This window comes from Notolepis coatsorum (genome assembly GCF_963971535.1).
Source record: "Notolepis coatsorum genome assembly, chromosome: 4".
Classification (NCBI taxonomy): domain Eukaryota; kingdom Metazoa; phylum Chordata; class Actinopteri; order Aulopiformes; family Paralepididae; genus Notolepis; species Notolepis coatsorum.
In genome coordinates, this window is record NC_140168.1 from 69,351,549 (window position 1) to 69,374,154 (window position 22,606).

The 22,606-nt window shown below is 43.0% G+C and overlaps 1 protein-coding gene across 1 annotated transcript; it reads right to left on the reverse strand.

Annotated features, from left to right (window-relative positions):
* Window positions 1-668: 668 nt before the first annotated feature.
* LOC311227139 (uncharacterized protein) lies at window positions 669-21,577 on the reverse strand. Its single transcript, XM_084312681.1, has 5 exons — window positions 21,346-21,577; window positions 8,703-9,155; window positions 6,317-6,531; window positions 5,814-5,951; window positions 669-1,178 (listed from the first exon to the last, which is right to left on the reverse strand). Exons 1-5 carry the CDS (start codon window positions 21,545-21,547, stop codon window positions 1,113-1,115), a joined length of 1,074 nt encoding a protein of 357 aa, XP_084168807.1. The 5' UTR covers window positions 21,548-21,577; the 3' UTR covers window positions 669-1,112.
* Between the last annotated feature and the right edge of the window lie 1,029 nt (window positions 21,578-22,606).

Below are 22,606 nucleotides of genomic sequence, written 5' to 3' on the forward strand. Positions count from 1 at the left end.
GAACTACTTTTTCTGGCGGATGGTTTTTTCAATAAATCTTCAATTAATGTGTGTTTATTGTATAGCAATACGGTTGGATGAATGTGCCAGTTGTATAAAAGCATTACACCACTTGTAGTTGTGACAATTAAGACCATGCCTAGGGGGGTCTAACGACCACCCCTAGGCATGGTCTAATTGTCACAACCCACTCCTGCACGTGATGTAATGCTTAAGTAGATCACAATGAACACATTTCAATTAGCCAATTACTAATTCACTTCCATGTATTTCAAAACACAAAAACTACGGCGGTGAAAAACAGTCATGATCATCAGCTTGTAATTCCAATAGTATCTTGCCTGTTTTTTTTTTACAATTTCAGTTCTTGAAGTGGCATTTTTATAGCTAAGTTTTAACATTGAGGTGAACAGGCACTTTCACATCTGTACCTCACATTGAATCTAACAACAATATGGCGGGGAAGTGAAAAGCAAATTGGTCTGCATTTAGGCCACTTAGAAATAATCAGCACAAAATCTGTAAGGAACGGCAAATTATATTATTATTTAGATTTAATAACTAAATCCTGCTCAATTCCAATAAAAACAAAAACATTTTCTTTATACAAGTGTTTAATATCAGAAGAGAAAGAGATGTGCCTATCTTAATTAACACTGTGTTGATATTAAATTATTTACTACTTGTCTCATATTTAAGTGGCTGTCAAATACATCTTTATGCTGATGACACTATTGTGTATTGTATTGCCGATTCTGTCCAACTAGCCATTGAGAAGCTGCTATTTTACTCTAGTGCTTTGACTGCAAGATTAACTTATTACTAGAGCCAGACATATCGATTACAATAATCTGCATATATCCCCTGTGAATGCCTAACATTGAGACAGTTACAGAATATAAATATCTTGGCATCTGGCTTGATGAGAAATTAACATTTAAATACCATATAGACTTGTCAGTAAATCATAGCAAAGAAATTGCCTCTTGTACAGAAACATAACCAGCTTTTCTATGGTAAGTAGGAAGAATATTGTTGAAGCTGTTTTCTTATCAGTTTTGGATTGTGCAGATGTAATTTATAGACATGTTGCTGCTTTCACTCTTAAGCCCTTAGATTCTGTCTTTCATTCTTTGTCTTTGGTGTTCCTCCACCTCCAAAGAAACGCCAGACTGAACCTGAACCGCAAAAGAAGCACATGTTCTCAGAGAAGTGGCTGCAGGAGGTCGGCTGGCTTCAAACGAATCACACCCGCACAGAGATGTGGTGCAAACCACGCCGTAAAAATCCCACTCTGGTGGATGAAAACAGCGCTTTTATACAGGGCTAAAAACATCAATCATCCAGCTTTTGATAAGCATGAAAGTAGCAGAGTACCATAAAGTAGTGCAAGTGATTGATAACAGGCACAGCCAAGACCAGAGACCCAGGGTCCCGCTTGACAGAGCAGCATCAAGCACTGCGTAACATTTTACGAATATGAACGTCCTATGCGTTCATATGAGGAGGATATTCCACTTCACCAGGCTTGGAGTTAACATCGGGACCGTTTATCATTCACGAGAAGGGGGGTTCCATATCATGAAGAGCATCGCACAGACAATGGACCCATTCACCAACATTGTCTTAAGATTTATCTTACGACAACCTTCTTGGAAGGTCGTAAGAGAAAGCGGACGACAATTATCCCCGGATTCACCAACGCGTGGAGAGGTCGTCTTAACTTGCCAAATGATCACAGCTGCGAACCCCTGAATGATCGTACGTCACTCATTCACAAACTGGGGAATGCGCTTCATTTGCATACAGACAGGCCCCTCCAGCTCATTATAATGCGAGGGCAGTGTGCAAAACAAGGGTCAGCATTACCCCGTATTCAACAGGTAGCGAGGAAGCGCTTTGCGACGGATATAAATTTGATTAGATTCAAATGTATTGTCATCATACAGCACACTATACCTATAGTGGAATAGTAATGAATGAACAGTAGGCTTATATTATTCTAATGACTTGTTTTATTGGGAGATTACAGATACTGCACTGCCCTATAGTAGTCACTGTAGTTGTACTACAGTACAGTACAGTACATATCTTAGCGTGACATCGGGCCGCCACAGAGTCGGGCGTGAGCGGACCAGACTCCACAGAGGCGTCACGCACTGCGGCACTGGTGGTGTCACACAAAAGGCTGCTCAGCGTGTTGGTTGACACCGACCTGCATTAGATGTAGTAAACTGGCATGAGAAATGTAAGAAATTGGTAAGCGGTGGTACGCTTGACTGAAACCTCAAACGATTGCGGACATGACAGAGTCCGGTCCGCTCACAGTACGCCCGACTCTGTGTCAGCCTTAAGATGTCACGCTAAGATGTGTACTGTACATACTACTATAGGGCAGTGCATACATTATCTCCTAATGAAGCAAGTAATTAGAATAATATAAGCCTACCGTTCATTCATTACACACATAGGCTATACACAGCGTGCATGTGTGCTGAACAGGTGGCCAGGAGCGCGCAACAAGATGGTATAAATATGGAATATTAATAAAGTCTATTCCACTATAGCTATATCCACAAAATTAGCTTTAGTTCTTATTTATTTATCCACTGTCATTTGCAGTGTTGGTGTAGTGTTTTTATTTATTTTCGGACATCAAGATGCCTCTTGAGGCATGTACAACTACAGCTTAAGTGGAGCTAGGACAACATTTTGTCTGATCTTTTTTCTTTAGTCCGTCGGTGAATGAGACCCAATAAGTTCAGAATTGAGTGAAAAACTTAAAGCAGATGAATTTTGGAGTGTGCTCTTCGATGGATCCGACGATATAACAAAAGAACAGAGCAGGAAATTGTGTACGTTGTTTCTGTGTCCAGCAACGGAGAATTCAGATCAGATTTCCTTGGATTAATTCATCTGGGGGCCAATCGAACAGCACAGGTCATTGTGGACGGACTTGTGCAACTGTTCCATGCCTGTGGTTTAGCGGAGAGGAAGACGAAGTTGGTCTCAGTATGCACTGACGGAGCCGCTGGAATTTACAACGGGGTCGTTCCCAAATTACGTCAGATGGTGGACATCAGGGATTCCCTTGTGCATATTATATGCACCGCCCACACCATGGAGAACTGTGCCAAGTCAACTGATCGAACAGCCCCATACTGTGAGTCATTTAATCAATCCATCATCAAGTTGCTGAGCTTCTATTTACAGAAAATGGGTGCAAAAATGTACTTGCACAACTAAAGAAGATATGTGAAGAGAAATGCATTGCTTTTGTCAAACTAGGAAAGTTTCACAACATCAGATGGTCTGCATGGAGACAGGAGACACTGTTGAAAATATGGAGAATGTCACCAGAGTAACAGAGGTTTGAACTTTCTCTTTAGTGGTTGCCAGATTCCTGTTTTTAAGTTCCAGCATAGAGGTTCAGTCAGAACAAATTTAAGCTTGTCTACTTTCACCTACTTCCTCTATTCGCACCCCCCCACATGGGGTATTGTTGGAAGAGGACACTCGTTGGCTACAACGCTGACCAATCATTTTCGCCATCAGCAGTGATTGGTCAGTTCTCAAGTGTATACAGTCAGACAGGGTCATTTGACATGCGGCCTGTAAAAAGACGCTCACCACTATACCCCCGTCTATACCACTATACCCCTGTCTATATACCACTATACCCGTCTATACCACAATACCCCTGTCTATACCACTATACCCCTGTCTATACCACTATACCCCTGTCTATACCACTATACCCCTGTCTATACCACTATACCCCTGTCTATACCACTATACCCCTTACTATACCCGTCTATACCACTATACCCCTGTCTATACCACTATACCCCTGTCTATACCACTATACCCCTGTCTATACCACTATACCCCTGTCTATACCACTATACCGCTGTCTATACCACTATATCCCTGTACGCTACATCCCTGGACTCCTTCAAATCACTACTAAATTCTCACCTCTTCAAATGTATTAATGACTCTGCCCAACTTCCCCCCTTTATCCAACTGTCGCTGATTTACTTGCCCTTAGTTTGTCCCCCTCTTCTGTTAAGTGCCTTGGGTTCCCTGAAAGGCGCTATATAAATCTAAGAAATTTTTATTATAATACCACTATACCCCGTTCTATACCACTATGGACTCAAGAGTGTAGCACTCAACCTCGGCATTGCTAGATAAACAATACCACTTACCCTTAGCCGCCAGAGGTGTACCCCTCCTGCTGACTTGTTGTACACAATGAGTAAGTTGCTTTGGATAAAAGAGTCAGCTAAATGACTAAATGTACATATAATATATTAGGGGTGTAACGGTACACAAAAACCATGGTTGGGCACGTACCTCGGTTTTGAAGTCACGGTTCGGTACAGGTTTTCAGTACAGTGGGGAAAAGTTTAAGTGTATTTATTTGGCTTTCCATGTTCCACTCAGGGGTGATGCAGTAACTGTTAAGTAGGGCTGTCAATGAATATTCTATATTAAAATTAATAATCCACTTGTTAAAAAAAAATATATATATATATATTAGATTGTGGCCTGAATGCACTGTATGACGGATAGGAGACACGCGACGTCATTGAACTGAATACAACAACAACCGTGACCACCATCCCTCAGGGTAAAACATTATTGAATAGAGAAAGAAGCGTCATGCAGGTCCCTAATGGTAAATACTATTTCCTGTTTCATGCCAAGGAAAATATATGAATTCATGCTTATCACACCTTGTTTGGAGGCGTGTTGCTGTGTATGAATGTCCGATCTATAATCTATATGCCGCAAACTATCATTCATTTGATCTTGGAGAGACAGCCCCTTCTCAATCTAGCACCAATTCTCCTCACGCACTGAGAGAGAGGGTGTGTGTGTGTGTGTGTGTGTGTGTGTGTGTGTGTGTGTGTTCGCCACACTATGAGGCTATGCTAAATTACAGGTAATCTCTCAGTGTTGTGCGTGGGCTGAACGAACATCCGTCACTTTGCGCAAGTTATTTTTTGGGAAGGGGTGAACTTGGAGTTTCTGCATCCAAAAAAAAATTACATGCGCGTTCCATTGGTGGTAACGTACCGTTGCATTCGTTCGGTACACGGCACGTACTGAACCAAAGGTCCAGTACTGAAATGGTTAAGTACGGATATGTGTACCGTTACACCCCTATAATATTATACATATTTATCTTTAAAAAATAATCTGTAAATGTTCCTTGAATATGTTTGCAAAGTTTCTTTTTGTGCAAAATAATTAGAATTATTTATTTTCAAGCACTTCTTCCCTTGTATTGAACAAGCCGTTTTGGGTGGGTGTAGCACACACAAATAAAAAAAAATTAATCATTTAATTCCCTGCCACCCCATATCCAAGAGTAAAAAACCTAAAAACAAAAACAATGGGCAGTACAGTACATTAGGTAGGCAGTGTTCCTGTCTCCAAAAAGCACAGCTAATTGATTAATCAAAGTAAATGCATTGCTAATTCATTGTAACGTCACAAAGGGCAATATCTATCAATATGTTGTTTAGGTTTGTTAATCTGCAAACTTCAAACCCTGGCCAGACAGTAAGGGGTATGTTATGTCTCCCCAGCACCTAAATCACTTTTCACATTGCCAAATCCAAAGACACAGCAAAGCCTGTTTTCCATAACATGTCCCCTAAAATAATTATTCCTTCTTTGCGTTTTGTCGTGTTCATTTTAAATTGTGTATCACAACGTCATTGGAAATTAGGGCAAACGCAATGACCCTATAGAAATTAAATGACAGTCCTATTTAGAGAGAGAGAGATCAAAGTACTCACAGTGACAGGAGTCTGGATTCTGCGCAGAGACCCAAGTCTTACGCTCCGACATGCCATAATTATGCTCTCACACGTTTTGGGTGCCAATTTTGGTTTCTTTGCCATTGCTGAAAACAGCTGGGGGACATTTTGTCCAAACTGCAAGATAGAAAGGTACATTTGAGGCTTGTTGTCTGCAGTTCTGTACACTTTAATATGTTACATTACTAATCTAGATTGGACCTGCAGGCCTTGTTTGCATTGTACACATAAGAGACATCTCTCTCACACACACACACACAATTTCATTCACAGATATATTCATAGTTCTATATTCCTCAATATTTGTTAGTAATATGCCTTGTAATAAACATAATTAAACTGAATCATAATAGACCACTCTGGAACTCTTTGGAGGGCCAACAAGAATCTTGCAGAGGGAATGATTTGGCCCCCATGCCGTAGTTTGGGCAGCCCTGGCTTAGAGCCTTCTGCACTGCTACCACTAGCCGTAACAAACATACCTGAACTGCCATGCAGCGTTTCCTGGTTAATGGGATATTTGTGTCGACGTCTTCAGAGAACTCAGAAGTGATATCCTCACACTCGACTGTGCTGTTCACCGCTACCTCCACTCTGCCCCAAGAGGGCGCTGCTGAGGAGTGGGCCGAGTCTGCAGGTCGAGGGGAAACGCTCCCTGTTCTGGCGCCATCTGCCTCATCATCGCTGGACAGGACAACTAGAAAACAGAGCATGTCACTTGTTATTGTCCTTCTAAACGAGTCCTGAATACCTTTTTTTTTTTGGGCTTCAAAGCTTCTGCATATCTGTTGTGTGTGAGCCAGTGCCACTCCCACCAATAGCCACACAAGCAATGGTTCACAGAGGAGACATGCCTTGAAAACCAAAATGGCAGAAGTAACTAAATGGTCTTAAGCTTTGAAATGGTCATAGTGCTGAATTATTGTAATGTATGAATAGTGAAATACAGACGGGACACAAGAATATACAAACTTGTTCAAATAATTTACAATAAGATATGAGTATATGCTCCGTTGAAGCATTCAGGACAGCCCTACTGATTTTTAACATGAAAGTCGCCGAGTTCTTGTGACACAGAAAACTGCACGTTTTATGTCCTCAACAACAGAATGGATTCAGGTTCAAATTTGGCTAAATACTAGGGCTGAACGATTAATCGATTTTAAATCGAAATCGCGATTTGGAATGATGCAATTAGCAAATCGCAAAAAAATAAATTATAGCAATTTTTTCCTTTCTTTTTTATTTATTTAACCAGGAAGTCCCATTGAGATACAATATCGGTTTGGGAGAGGGAGGTAAGGGGTTTTAGATTGTGTGTTGTGAAGTTTAGACTTCAGAGAGGGAGAGTAAAGTACAGGGAAAAAAAGTACCGTTGGGTACCGGTATCGATTCCCAGGTAAAAAGAAACATTTTCAGGCTCAGTGTCCCGAAAAGACCCACCACGTAGGCCAGATGCAAGTCGCATTTTACAATAAACCTCTGTGGGGCTGGTTTAAAAAATATATATATTATAATCGCAAATGTTATCGCAATCGCAATATCTGTCAGAAAAATCGCAATTAGATTATTTCCCAAAAAATCATGCAGGCGCAGCCCTACTAAATACCCCTTTAACTCTCCGTCATTCTCTCTAGCTCAGAGGTCTGATATGCAATATGTGATTGGCTAAGAGTTTAACAGGCTCTATTACTTATCTAAAGAAACTAAGTCTATTTGCTGATTCACTCTGAATAACACGGAGTGTCAAAACAATTATGAATGACCAACTTGAATCACAGTTTCTCCCTGAATGTTCACAATAAGATGACTCTACCCCTACCTAGAACAAATAGCCTGAAAAACTCTGTCAATCACAGGGCTGTGAGGTCATGGAACAACCTTCCAAGTAACATTCGTTCCATCAGTGGAAAGGCATATTTTAAGAAGACTCAGAATCCACCTACATTCTTTAGTCTAAATAGAATGAACATGATTGTCTTATTCTTCTGTCTTTGAATTTAAAAGAAATTATATGACCAATGAAATATATTTTATCTTTTTGTTATCAGGATTATGGATTGCTCGAGTATGTGTTTATGTTTGTGTATGTCTGTCTTGGACCCCAGGAAGACTAGCTCGACGTCAAGGCGTTCAGCTAATGGGGATCCTTTTTATAAACAATAAACAATGTTCAACTCTTACAAGTTGATGGTGTTATGAACATTTTAACACAAAATGTATGTTTTTCTGACCTGTAGATCAAGTGCAGAACAAGATTGTTTGACATGTCCAGTGATATCAGTGTTAAGGAACTAAGCTAATTTCCGAAAATGTTGGCGTGTTCTTTTAATTTTGCACCAGTGTAAAGGCCCTGCCCACTTAGGAGACTTTTCCATTTTCACCCCATTAGTGCCGCTTTGAACGTGTTATCTTTCCTCATTGAAGTATCTTTTGGTAACGCTAGCTGTTGTTGTAATTTTGCTGCCCTTTCTAATCTCACCGGTTTCTGCCCAATGGCTGCCAAAAAAGCTTTCATTTAGATGTAGGCAACCGTTTTTCACCTACCCATATAGCTAGTTCCTGTTACGTTGTCCCCATCTCAATGGTCCACAGTAAGAGTTCCTCATTGCCACTGCATTGGCCTGTAGTCATAGTTTTCCATACATTGGTCTTGATAGAACAGTTAATTACGTTTATTCAGTCATTTATGTATTGTACTTTCTTAATTATTATACAGACAGATCACATTAAACTTAACCAGGTCAACATATTCAAACTGACACTGTTGGGGAGCTCTTATTATGAACCAGCCAGATCTGGAGAATACCATAATTTATGCAGTTAAAAAATCAGCTCATGGGATGAACTTGTTACTGATGCACAAACCTTGTCCTTTGTTTTTATGAGTCTTCTTTGACTTCATTGTGTTTAAACCTTCCCTAGTCTCCTCCCATTCATCACGGTCATCAGTTCCAGAACAGTCTGAAGAGAGGATCTGGACATCTCTAGTTGGTTCCGATACTCCATAGTCCTCTCCATCAGGTTCTGTTTTCATCTGTTCAGTTGAGGTGCTGGCTACAGGCTCAGTCTGGGTTTGGTTAAACCATGAGGAGTGAGGTTTCTCTTCATCATGTTCACTCTTCACAGGGACAGGAGTGAGTGTTAACTGTATGATATCAGCCTCCTCCAGACCGTGAAGCTGCTCTCCCTCCTGACAGGTCCAGAGTTCCCGTTTCTCTTTAATCTGTAGGGGCTCTGGCTCCTCCTGAACCAGACTGGGCCTCCTCTCCTGCTGCTCAGGGGGAACCTCCTCTTCACAGACAAGGAGCTGTGGGGGGTCTAAAGGGAGGGAGAAAATTATATAAATAGCTAATCTGAAGATTTTAGACAGTAGCTAACATTTCTGATGATGGTGGTTAACACATTTGCCTGCATGTTGTCATGTGGATTAATACTTTATTGTCTCATGACCCCCCCGTTACTGCATCAACTACACTATTATCAAGTATTTCATACCATTTAATGTCCAAAAATCTATCACTTTTAGAGTTGCAGGGAAACATAATGGAGGAATGTTTAGCCCATTTATCCCATGTCAGAAGAGACAACGTTGTTGACATATGCGAAAGATATTACAGAAATGTAATACTTTGGCGTCTTATTACTGGATCTTGTAAACAAGTCACAGTGGAACAGTAATATCATGCTTGTCCAGTGTTTTACCTGCCCTACCGCTGCACAAGTCAAGTCAAGTCAAGAGTTTTAATTGTCACGGCATACAGGTATACAATGAAATGCGGGTGGTCTTGCCCGCAACGATGTGCAATACAGTGGTACATATAATAGAATCAAAAGAAGAAACAACATTGTGCAGTAACAGGTAGCAGGTAACATGGAGTGACATCTCGGTATCTGTACATAGTTATTTACAGCGCATGTGTGACATGCTAGTTAGCTTTGGTAGTGCAATACACTGTTCCTGTTATTCTAATTTAAAGTGTCCTTTCCTTTGGCCATAAGTGTGCGTGTGTGCGACATGAGTGTGTGCCCGCTCATGTTAAAGTGTTAAGTGGCTGCTCGTGTGTGAGCGAGCGTGCACAGTGTGCGTGTCGTGTGTGTGTTCATGTGTGCTTGTGTGTGGACAGTTCAATGTTCTGAGCACTCAATGTACATTGTTCATGGCTCTGATGGCCTGGGGGAAGAAGCTGAGCCTAAGCCGCTCTGTCCTAGTAGCTGGGATTTGCAGGCGTCTGCCTGACCTCAGCAGCTGAAACAGGCTGTTATTGGGGTGGTGAGGGTCTTTCATTATCCTGCAGGCTCTGGATTTGCACCTCTTGTTGTATAGAACCTGCAGGGGGGGTAGTGCAATACCCGTGGTACGCTCGGCTGAGCGCACCACTTTCTGTAGGGCCTTCTTGTCCTGTGCCGTGCTGTTTCCATACCAGGCAGTGATGTTTCCGGTCAGGATGCTCTCTACAGCTCCTGAGTAGAAGGACTGGAGTATCTTCCCCGATACTCTGAACTTCCTTAACTGTCTCAGGTGGTAGAGACGCTGTTTCGCCTTCTTTACTACTGTGCCTATGTGTGTTGACCATGTCAGGTCCTCTGAGATGTGGACCCCCAGGTACTTGAAGCTGCTCACCCTGTCCACGGTAGCCCCGTTTATCATCAGTGGTGTGTGTGTCTCCTGCTGTCCTCTCCTATAATCCACGATCAGTTCCTTGGTTTTGCCAATGTTCAGGAGCAGGCTGTTGTCCTGGCACCAGCGTTCCAGTACCTCAACCTCCTCCCGGTAGGCCTTCTCGTCGTTGTCCGAGATCAGCCCCACCACCACCGTGTCATCTGCGAACTTCACTATGGAGTTGGAGCTGAACTTGGCCACACAGTCGTGTGTGTAGAGTGAGTACAGCAGGGGGCTCAGAACACAGCCCTGGGGGGACCCGATGCTCAGGGTGATGGTGTTGGAGGTCTGACCCCCCACCCTGACCGCCTGGGGTCTTTCGCTCAGAAAGTCCAGTACCCAGGCGCTCAGGGCGGAGCTCAGACCTAGCTCGATCAGCTTGTCCACCAGTCTGGTGGGGACTATGGTGTTGAACGCTGAGCTGTAGTCAATGAACAACAGTCTCACATAGCCCCCCTTCTGACGGTCAAGGTGCGAGAGGGTGCTGTGCAGTACCTGGGAGACCGCGTCGTCGGTGGACCTGTTTGTCCTGTATGCAAATTGCATAGGGTCCATATCACTGGGGAGGGAGGCACAAATGTGGTCCTTGACCAGCCTCTCGAAACATTTCATGACCACAGAGGTGAGTGCCACCGGTCTGTAGTCATTTGGACATGCTGGGGAGGGTTTCTTCGGCACAGGGATGATGGTAGACCTCTTGAAGCAGGCAGGGACCACTGACTCCGCCAGTGATTGATTAAATATGGCGGTGAACACAGGGGCCAGCTGGTTGGCACAGGTCTTGAGTATACGTCCTGTTATGCCATCTGGGCCAGCAGCCTTCCTGGTGTTCACCTGCATAAATGCTCTTCTCACACTGTGTTCCGACAACGAGAGAGCGTCCCCCCCCCCTCGCGGTTGCCCCCCCCCCTCCACAACAGCCGGCGCGCCAGTGACGTCACTAGCCGGAGAGCCAGCAGCGCCACTGTCTACACCAAACCGAGCGTAGAAGGTGTTGAGCTTGTCCGCGAGGGAGGCGTCGTCGCTCCCCATTGAGGGGGCGCTGACTTTATAGTCAGTTATTGTCTTCAGTCCCTGCCATAATCCTCTTGTGTCGTTTTGTGCCATTTGTGTCTCCAGTTTGTCAGCATATGTCCTCTTAGCAAGTTTGACAGCTTTGCGTAGAGTATAGACTGAAGCCTTATACTCTTCCTGACTCTCTACCCAGGTTGTAGGCGGTGGTACGAGAGTTCAGAGCTGCTCTAATAGTGCTATCCACCCACGGTTTCTGGTTTGGGAAAATCCGCACCGTTTTCCTGAGGACAATACCACACAGAAAGTGTGCCAATGGTTACAGGCAGCCATCTTAGAAGAAAAAGAACACAAACATTTTGTGCAAGGCCTCTATTGTGTGATTGTTACATTATTGAACAGATAGGGGCTCCATATCATTCTGTAGGAAAGGAGTGTCAAGACAGGTGTTTGATCATCTTTTTCCATCTCTGAGATTTACTCATTCCAGTCATAGGAATGGGGATCGAGACCTGGTTCTCTATGGACCCGGTTGCAAATGTCTTTGGACTGCATTTATATAGAGCTTTTATCCAAAGCTCTTTACAACTTATGCCTCACATTCACCCATTCACGCACACATCCGCACACCGACGGAGCAGTTAGGGGTTAAGTGTCTTGCTCAAGGACACTTTGACATGCTACCGGGATTTGCTGGAATCAAACCGGGGAACCTTAGATTACCAGACGACCACTCTTGAGCTACTGTCTTTGAGTCAGAACCCCACCAACTCTGGCCACCATTGGGCAATAGCATCAATGGCAGTTCTGTTAACACATTGGGTGCCGTTCACATAGAACTACGTCTCTGTCGCCCGACGGTTGAGTGCCGGAAACGTAGAACTATGTTTTTTTTTCTTCTTTATTACAGGACATTTTTTTTGAACATTTACAGTTGTCGATATCATACATTTTCCATATTTTTTCTTTTTTTCCCTCTCATTTCCCCTTCCCCTCCTTCATTCCCACCCCATCCCCCCCCACACCGAGGTTGTTGACAAACACATCTGCAAAATATACAAACACACAGCATAGATGCTGCTGGGAAAGAAAAGCAAAAAAAACAACAACAATATCAATCAGACCCATCTGCATTGTGCACAAATGTTTAGATAAAAAGAGATAAAGAACTAAAAACACAAAAAAAACTCTAGCACAGATGTGGCTGTAGAAGAGAGTCATCAATGATATTATTTCACTCTTTCCCCCACCCCTACTTATAGTGTTGTGGTAATTCTTGAGTAGTTTGATCTTTTGCAGCTGTGTCCCTCGTTCCCCTCTCCCTCCCCCAGTTACCCACCCACCCCCCCGGGGGCTCATTCACACCCATACATACCAGGACAGGGAAGGGGGGGGGGGGGGTTAGAAAATAGGAATAAAATAATAATAAAATATATGGAAGTGCAGTTAGAGGTGTAAAGCTCTATCCTTTCTAAGTCTCTTCATTGATAGTCAGGGTATCGATGTGTTGCAGAAATGGTTGCCAGGTCACATGGAATGTTTCAAGGGAGCCCTTTAGGGAGAATCTGATTCGCTCAAGCCTAATGCAATGTAGTATCTCATGTATCCATCTGTGTTGTGAGTGGGTGGGGAAGGGTGTATCCACTTAAAGAGAGTCTCCTAGCGAGGAGGGTAGTGAACGCCACAACTCGTTTTGCAGCCCTAGATGCGATCGAAGGGGTATTCGGGATACCGAAAAAGGCAGTGAGTGGATCAGGGTCTAACGTCACACCCAGGACCCTACTCAGTGTATCAAATATTGCAGTCCAAAACTCTGTGAGTTTGGGGCACGTCCAAAACATGTGCATATAATCGGCTGGAGATTGTTTACATCTATTACACGCACAGGGCCCGAAACTAGAGCCCGCCACCCGCCATTGGCGACCAGATTTTAGGTTTGGCGTGTGCCACTGAGAGGTCTGTCCGCCATTTGGCGGGTCACAAAATAGTCATGTAAAATAATTAAAACTGCAGTGTGTTTTGGTCTTACGACAGGCCTAATTTGTGGCTTGTTTACCGATGTCACATCCACTACTCTTCTGTCCTGACTGCCCGTGGCGCCTGCTTGCACTGTAGGGAGCTATCTAAGCTAAGCTAATTAGCGTTAGCTGCTAATCCTGGAAACGCTCAAAGCACCGTCAGCGAGTCCACAAAACCAGTTCCATTAGTGAGGAAAGGGGTTATATTAACGAGGCTTGACAACAGGGGTTCAAAGATAACTTCACATTTATTGGCTATTGGTTTATTTATATCGCTTCATGCATCCACCAGGCTCCGTGTGTTCTGTTGACATCTTAGTCTGTGTGTGACATCATCAACTACGCGACTCAGACGGAGATGCATCCAGCTGCAGCGCCGGAGAATCCTTGCATGCTGCTGAATGTAGACAGAGTATAGGGTCCAGCTGCAGCGCCGGAGAATCCTTACTGGAGCAGGAGGCTACTCGAGTATACACACAGACAGTGGAGCTGTTTGCAGATAGCGAGCATTTTGACATGTATGGCGATGTATGGCGATGTCTCGCAGATAATACAACTACAAGTATGATTATATAATATATATATATTTTATAAAAAAAATTATATAAAATAAAAATAAAATAATTTAATCAAAAAATGTGGCAGGTAAGAAATATGCTTGGCGGGTAGATTCTTCCCATCTACCCGCCACTGGCCGGTGAGTCAAAAAGTTAATTTCGTGCCCTGTACACGCATCCGTTCTATCCGGGTATATCTTTGCTAACCTCGCATTGGTGTAATGAACCCTATGCAGGATCCTACACTGCAGCAAACTGTGTCTTGCATATATAGAGGAGGTGTGTACAAGGTCTAATATATGATCCCATTGTTCATCTGTAATGGTAATTCCCAGATCCTCGTCCCATTTGGCTTTTAGGGAGTCTAAGCAAGTTGGGTTCATCCAAAATATTTTATCATATATAATTGAGACGAGCCCTTTCCGCCCGGTACCGAGCGATAGGAGAGGGTCAGTCCTAGAGTCTGGAGGACGGCCAGGGAATTGTGGGAATTGGTTCTGAACAAAATGTCTGATCTGAAAAAAACGGAAAAGGTGGGAGTTTGGAAGACCAAATTTTTTTGATAATTCTGCAAACGAGGAGAACACACCTCCGGAGTAGAGGTCATTAATGGTTAGCAAACCTTTGTTCGCCCAGCTTCTGAATACAGGATCAGAACAGGACGGTAGGAATAGGTGATTGCGAGAGATTGGAGCTAGCCCCGACGGAGCGTGTAGGCCAAATTGTTTCCTAAACTGATTCCAGATTTTCAAAGAATCCGTTACGATTTGGTTCCGAGCCACCTGTTTAACACTTTGGTCGCCAGGCTTATATTCTTAATAAACCATCCCACGCCAGCTCTATTTGTCTATGGAGAAGTTCCCCTTCTTTGCAGGGCTATAACTTTTTAAATTGTATTGCTAAATTGCCATTACTATGGCCCATTCGTTTTCTGCAGCTTTCTCCAGAACGTGATTTATAGCCCTAAATGCATTATATTGATGATTGTATACAGTTTGATAGCAATCGGCGCGAGATAAAAAATGTCAAATGGACGTTACTACTTATCATCTGATGTTGACCGGATGGGGGGGGGGGGGGTCGTTTATAATTCCGTGGCCAACGTTAGATGATTCATCTAGTGTGGGTGATATGATCATCAGAGCAGTTTATATCGAACACGTTAAAAAATAACGCTGAATCTTACCCCAGTCTCCTCGGGCCGTTGGGCGATGAGCGTGGAGCAGAAATATTCCTATTATGGGATGTAGAAATATGCGATCCATCTCCAGGTTGTATAATAGTATATACGTCCAAATCATGTTGTTTATCGAGTTATTGGTAACGGATTGCTATCCATTGCGTCTAGCTCGAGTCCTGGGACTATTAGCGAGTGATCGGACCGAATTGGAATGAGCACCAGGTTCCATTTCCTGTTTCCGGTCTGGGCGATCCGCCGATCGGCCACCAGATGGCGTTCTTGAACCGGTGGAGAGTTGAGAGGGGATCAACAGTAGATCTCAAGTCTCCGGGGGAGAAATATGATTGCGATCACAGATTTTTGATATATTGATATCAAAGACGTGGTACGGCGTCTTTGGCAGAATGAGCATGGCGAGGAATGACGTAGTAAGGCGTTTTTGGCGACCATAGTGTTAATAGGGATTGAAATGGGTAGTTGGGATGTTGCCACCGACCAGAGTGAGTACTTTGAAGAGGAGACTTCCATCCGAGCCCACTGGGGTTGGTCTTCTTCCTCCCTCCTGGTCCTCCAGTAAAGGAGTTTGTTTATATTACATGCCCAGTAGTAATAGCGAAGATTAGGCAAAGCCAAACCCCCTTCTGATTTGGGAAGTTGCATGATCGTCCTCTTAATACGTGCTCTTTTGTTACCCCACAGGAATGAACCTATAAGTTGATCAATCGAAGTGAAAAAGGCTTTATTAATAAATATTGGTATATGCTGAAAAGTGTATTTATCAGGTTAACCCTTCCCAGAAGTGAGAGGGGGAGAGAGGACCATCTCGTCAGATCTAACTTAAAGCGATCCAGCAGAGGACGGAAATTTTTTGCGAAGAGCTCCGTCTGTGATTTGGCCATAAAAATCCCTAGATATGTGAATCCTTCCGTGGCCGTTCCGCAGATGCATTAACAGGTAAATATTCACTTTTCTGGAGATTAAGTTTGTACCCAGAGAACTACCTATGCTGTTCTAGAATATCCAGGATAACAGGGATGGACGATGACGGATTGGAGACATAAAGTAGGAGATCATCGGCATACAATGAGAGTTTATGAACCAGGCCGAACCTCTCAATCCCCTCAAATCTGTCCTCACTGCGAAGCCATATGGCTAAAGGTTCTGCGGCGAGCGCGTAGAGCAAGGGAGAAAGCGGGCATCCCTGACGGGTGCCACGATAAAGCGCAAACTGGCCCGACTTGGTACCATTCACATTAACCGAGGCCACCAGGGACGAGTATAGGAGTTTTATCCATGAAATAAAACCCGGGCCCAAACCAGGGCTGTACACTGCGATGATATCGTCGCGAATTGCCCCTTTAATTGGCCGTTGCGATTGGTAAATATTATCTGGGGGCGGGCTTGCGAGTAGTGCTTTCAAGCCTTGGATTCGCATTTCACTCCTAAATTATCCAAGGTGTGTGATGACGCGATGACGTCACTCACGCGAGCTGAGCAGTGAGCACTCAGCAGGTATGACCAGCGGGAACAATCGACTGAGCACTCACTCTGATAGACTGGCTGACTGATTTAGCTATGAAGAAAAGTAAAGTTAGTATTGCTTCATATTTTCGACGCGTTCAACCTCCTATAGTGAGCCGAACTGAACTGAACTCAGACACACGGAGAGAGCTGCGGCGTCTGCTCCTCCTCCAGCCCTCTCGCACCCATGGCTGTTGTAAACACTGGGACCTCGGTGAGCCTGCCAGCTGGCTAGCTACTGATAGCTATCAACAAATGCTCCAGTAAGTCTAGTAGTGCATGATAGCTTGCGTTAGCTTACTGTTCAAAACGAAACGTCCCATTAAACTAAATAGTTCAGATAGCTCCGTCCTGATATCAATGTCTTATAACACTGAGTCGATGCGTATTCGAGCTGAGGGCACGCTGAATAGTCAATAGGGACCAGCTGCAGCGCCGGAGAATCCTGGCCGTAGCTGGAGGCTACAGTATAGGGCCCAGCTGCAGCTCCGGAGAATCCTGGCCGTAGCTGGAGGCTACTCAGTACACACAGACAGTGGAGCTGGTTGCATATAGCGAGCATTTAGACTTGTTGCGTGGTGGCGATGTCTCGCAGATAATACAACTAAAAGTATGATTATATAATATATATATTTTATTAAAAAAAAATTATATAAAATAATTTTTTTTCTTTTTTCTTTTTAAATAAAAAACAATCGATATAAATAATGGTAAAATTGTTATTTAAAAATGTGCCCCTAAAAAATATTTTTTGCCCCTAAATTTCTCATTTAGGGGCAAGTGTGCCCCTAGTGAAAAAGCTTAGCGTACAGCCCTGTGAATTTCTCAAGTGTATGGAACATCCATTCCACTCTGTCAAACGCTTTCTCAGCATCTAGGGAGAGTACCATTTCTGGTGCGCCAGTCGTGGTTGTGAAAAGGATATTTAACAGCCTTCTGGTGTTAAAGAAGGATTGCCTGTCCATGATGAAACCCGTCTGATCTGGGTCTATCAGGAATGGGACCACCTTCTGAAGACGGCATGAAAGGACCTTAGCCAATATTTTACAATCTACATTAAGGAGGGAGATTGGTCTGTAACTGCTACAAAGGAGAGAGTCTTTACCTTTTTTGAGCAGCTGGGACAATGACGCCTCTGATAGCGTGGGTGGCATTTGGCCCTTTAGAAGGGAGTCGTTATATACTCTCAGTAAATGAACTACGTTTTTCTCACAGTATTTCTTTTAATCGCTATTGCCATTCATAATTCAGCGGGGCAATTGCACTCCATTAGAAACAGTGTAGTTTATATTCTCTACCAAGCTGTGGCGTGGGGGCGGGTCCTAAACACTCCGGCAAAACATGCGCTTGTAGGGATGGCTTGGACAACTGACCCCGCCCGCCCGTTCATGTGCAATGCCCAATAACGTCGGAGACAGGATTGCTGTGGATAACTGGAATGGCGATCAGATAATTGGATTATCTTTTTTGCATAACATCAGAGACTAGGTAAGGACTCTATATATAAAATCTTGCGTTGATCTGATATTTTTTCTACCGTGATTAAAGCTATCTGTGTTTTATGTGTGTGGCTTTTTACCGTTGGGTGCAGGAGGGGAGGGGGGAGCGCCGCGCTCCAGGGCACATTTTATGTATGCACGAGGAAGGATAATAATGATAATCTAGCGTTGATTTCAGGAAGATTCGATAATCAGGTGAAAAATGACAACGTGTTTATTGAATTACACAAAAAAGCTGTTTTCGCGTCTTTTTCCTGGAATTACTCAGAAGCACCCAAACTATATTCATTCAAATAATCTGTTTTTTGCACGTTGACTGGAAGCAACTCGCTGAAAATCGACGGCGTTATTAGACCCATAGCTATAATATAAAATATAGGTTTAGCTCTACAAACAAGGTGCGCGTTTACATGGGGTTAATGGACGGCAAGGCCAGATGCACTTCCCGGAAGGGGCATGGCACTCAATGTGTTAAGAATCAATCACTGGGGGAGCTCCAGTAGCTCACCGCGTACCTCGAACGCTATTTCGGCGTCAGGGACAACTGTGCGCGTCACGGATCTGGGGTACACGAGTTCGACTCCCGGACTCGCCGTATTTTCTCAGAGTGTCTTTCCCCCCATCTATACCCCATTCAACCTGTATCTGTCGGTCATACTTGACCAGAAAAAGCGATAAACGCGAAAAGAACCAGCTGACTGGTCAAAGTTACAAACAAAAAAAAAAAAAAAAAATCAATCACTGTCTTTCCTCCAAATAATAGAAAAGTACCGATAGTCGTATTGATAAACACTTGGGTCGTTAAGCAGTCTCACAAATTGTATCAATAAAAATTAGGGGTATAAAGGTACACTTATCCGTACCGAACCGTTTCAGTACTGGACCTTAGGTTCAGTACGGCTGTGTACCGAACAAATACAAGTTATACAACGGTATGTTAACCACTAACGGCCGCACGTGCAGAACTTTTTTTTGCATGCAGAATTTTATTCAAAACTCCAAGTTCGCCAATTCCCAAAATATCATTTGCGCAAAGGGCCGGGTGTTCGTTCAACCCACACACAACACTGAGAGAGATAACCTGTAATTTTTTTCGATTATTAATTTCAATATAGAATATTCGTTAATAGCCCTACAAGTACAATTTGTTACTGCACACTACATCACCCCTGAGTGGAACATGGAAAGCCAAACTTTCCCCCACTGTACCGAAAACCTGTACCGAACCATGGTTTTTGCGTACCGTTTAGAGGTGTAACAATGCGACCTCACAACGATAAATTCCGATTATGATTATTCAAGCAACGATTCAATGCATCATGAAATCTCTTCATTTGACCACGATTCGATTCGATACATTTTCTATTAATTCTCTATCAGTTAATTCCCAGCATGAATGAAAAAAACGTACCCCCCCCCCCCCCGATTATAATCGATTCTAACATATTCAAATCGATGCATTTCAATTAATCGATGCATCGTTACACCCCTAATAAAAATATATGATCCCCATTCCGGTGTAGATTATGTAAAAACTTGCATTGCCAGACATATCTCCATACAGTGTTTGTTTTACAGATTGTGCCTGTAACTGAATTGCCATGGCAATGGTGTTGAACTTTTCAACTATTCCATGTCAGTCAGAGTCTCATTAACTACAATGTCAGCCATCTCCAGTCTAGACTCTATTGTGGATTTAATATGCTGCATTTGTTTAATTGGTGGTCTGCAGCATATATATATATATATATATATATATATATATATATATATATATATATATATATATATATATTTGAATATCTGCATATAATGATTCGGTATACCTACCAATACAACTGCATATAATAACCCATATGACACTGTATGATGGCAATGCATGTACAATAATGTTGTATATAACTTATAGGCCTAGCCTTATGGTGAAGTTACATTTTATATCAATCTTATACATGCATTATACCCTTAAAGTGATTGAAAACATTGTGCCACGCCTTTAGCTAACTTCAGCAAATTTCTTTCCCCTGGGCCACTTTTTGCAAACTGTCCTTTCCCAAGTGGCATTCTGTACTACATACATCTGATTGATTGATTGATTGAAAAGTTTATTAACAGATTGCAGAATGGGTACAGTACAGTACAGCTCAATACATACAATTGTTAAGGGGATGCAGACCAGAGAAAGACTTTCGTCTTGTTTACATCAGGGTCCCCCATTTTCAATTCATCATAACATATATGACATACAGATAGACAGTACTGCTACATCTATACATTTATGACATATCAGATTTGCAAATACAGTACTGTTTGTGATACAAAAGTGTCCAGAGAAGGAGTGTATATTTGGCGTAGAAACTGTACATTGGAGGAGGTTGGTTGGGTGGGGTGGGGTTGGGTGGGTGGGTTGGGTGAGGGCTGTACATTGGAGGTGGGGGGGGGGGGGGTGGGTAGGGGACACACACACATTTTACACTGTACATTGGAATATTGACAAAGCCTTACTTGGTCATTTACTGTACCTGTACCTGTATCTGATTAGCACTATACTAGTAGTCATTTATATATGTTATACCCAGTTTAATAACCTGTACAGTGTATATTACTATTGCACTCTGGTTAGATGCCAAACTTATTTTCGTTGTACTGGACTTGTGCTGTATAATGATGATGACAATACATTTGAAATTTGAATCTAATCTAATGAACCCCCAACCTCAGCCACATTTATGATGAATTGAAAATGGGGGACCCTGATGTAAACTAGACGAAAGTCTTTCTCTGGTCTGCATCCCCTTAACAATTGTATGTGTTGAGCTGTACTGTACTTTCTACTCTGTACCCATTCTGCAATCTGTTAATAAAGTTTTCAATCAATCAATCAAAGCGTCATTTCAACATGGCCACTCACATCGTATACAGTACACATTAAGCATGCATAACCTTACCATTAACGACGCAGTAGGCTACCAGTCTATGCTATATTAATAGATAAAGACAAAGTATTGTTATTGACGACAAAGACAAATTGAAGATAGCAGAGAACCGTTTAGTTTACAAACCTAATCTGTGCACACTGGTTCCTTGTAGCAAAACGGTGTCCAGCAACTGCTTCTGTCGGTTGATTTCATTCTTACAATTGAAAACCTCCTCTTCGTAATTTGCTACAGTTCTTCCAAACACACTCAAAATGTCTTCTGCAGCCGCTGATAGTCGCTCGTTCACCAACGACCTGAGTATAGACTGTAGTGATGTTTCAGACATGTTCCTTATTGTTGAGATATCACAGTTACAGAGTAGTAATGAACCGTCCGGCCGTGTGTTCCGCTAGCAGCAGCAACAATAACACTTCCGGTCCGGCGTCTTCAAAATAAAAGTCTTAAAACGTAATAAGTTATTTAAAACGCTATATTGTCCACATAGAAACCACAAACTAACCAAACGAACCTATGTAATATAATGATGTTAGACAATAACGGCTATAAAGGTTCCATAAAGTACTTCTCAGTACCTAAATGAATCAATCAATCAATCAAATTTATTTATATATTGTCGTATTCGATTTATATAGAATAATCTTCAGGACGAGGAGATTGCATTTAGATATTTATTCAAAGGTAAGTACTCGTTAAGCATGAGTGTAACTCCATCCACGGCTGGCAGCCAACTGACTGTCTTCTTCTTCTTCTTCTTTTTGGTGTTTTACGGCGGACGGCCACCATAAATGGGGCATTTACCGCCACCTACCGACCCGGAAATCGGGCCAGTCTTCCATTCTCCCCTCTGCCTGTACGTTAATGCCAAGCAAGCAGTGCAAAAATGCTTCCGCATTCGTCACCGCACGCTAGTGCGGTAAAGCGCCCTTCTTTTCAGACAAATGCTACCGTGCGTGCACCGGCGGCGGCGTGCTCGCTCAGGTGCGTGCGTGCGCCGGCGTGCTCGCGCGAGGTGCCCGCGCATGCGACACGAGCGGAGCTCAATATATATAAGTCACCGCCCCTTATTCAGTATCCAACAAATAGCTCAATTGGCAAGGACACATGGCTGTGGATCCTATGGCTTGTTTGCTGGCGAGTTCGAATCCCATCGAAAATATTTTTTAACGTGATTTTTTTTTAACGTGTATTCTTTCGCCGATTAAGGTTAGGCATTGTTTCGGAGTTGGTTAAGGTTAGAACGGTTAAGTTTAGGCGCTGTTAAGGAGCTGGTTAAGGTTAGAGTTTGTCAAAGAGAATGGCAATATAATTTCTATGGTTAAGGTAAGGTTAAGGTTAGGCATTGTTTCGGAGTTGGTTAAGGTTAGAACGGTTAAGTTTAGGCGTT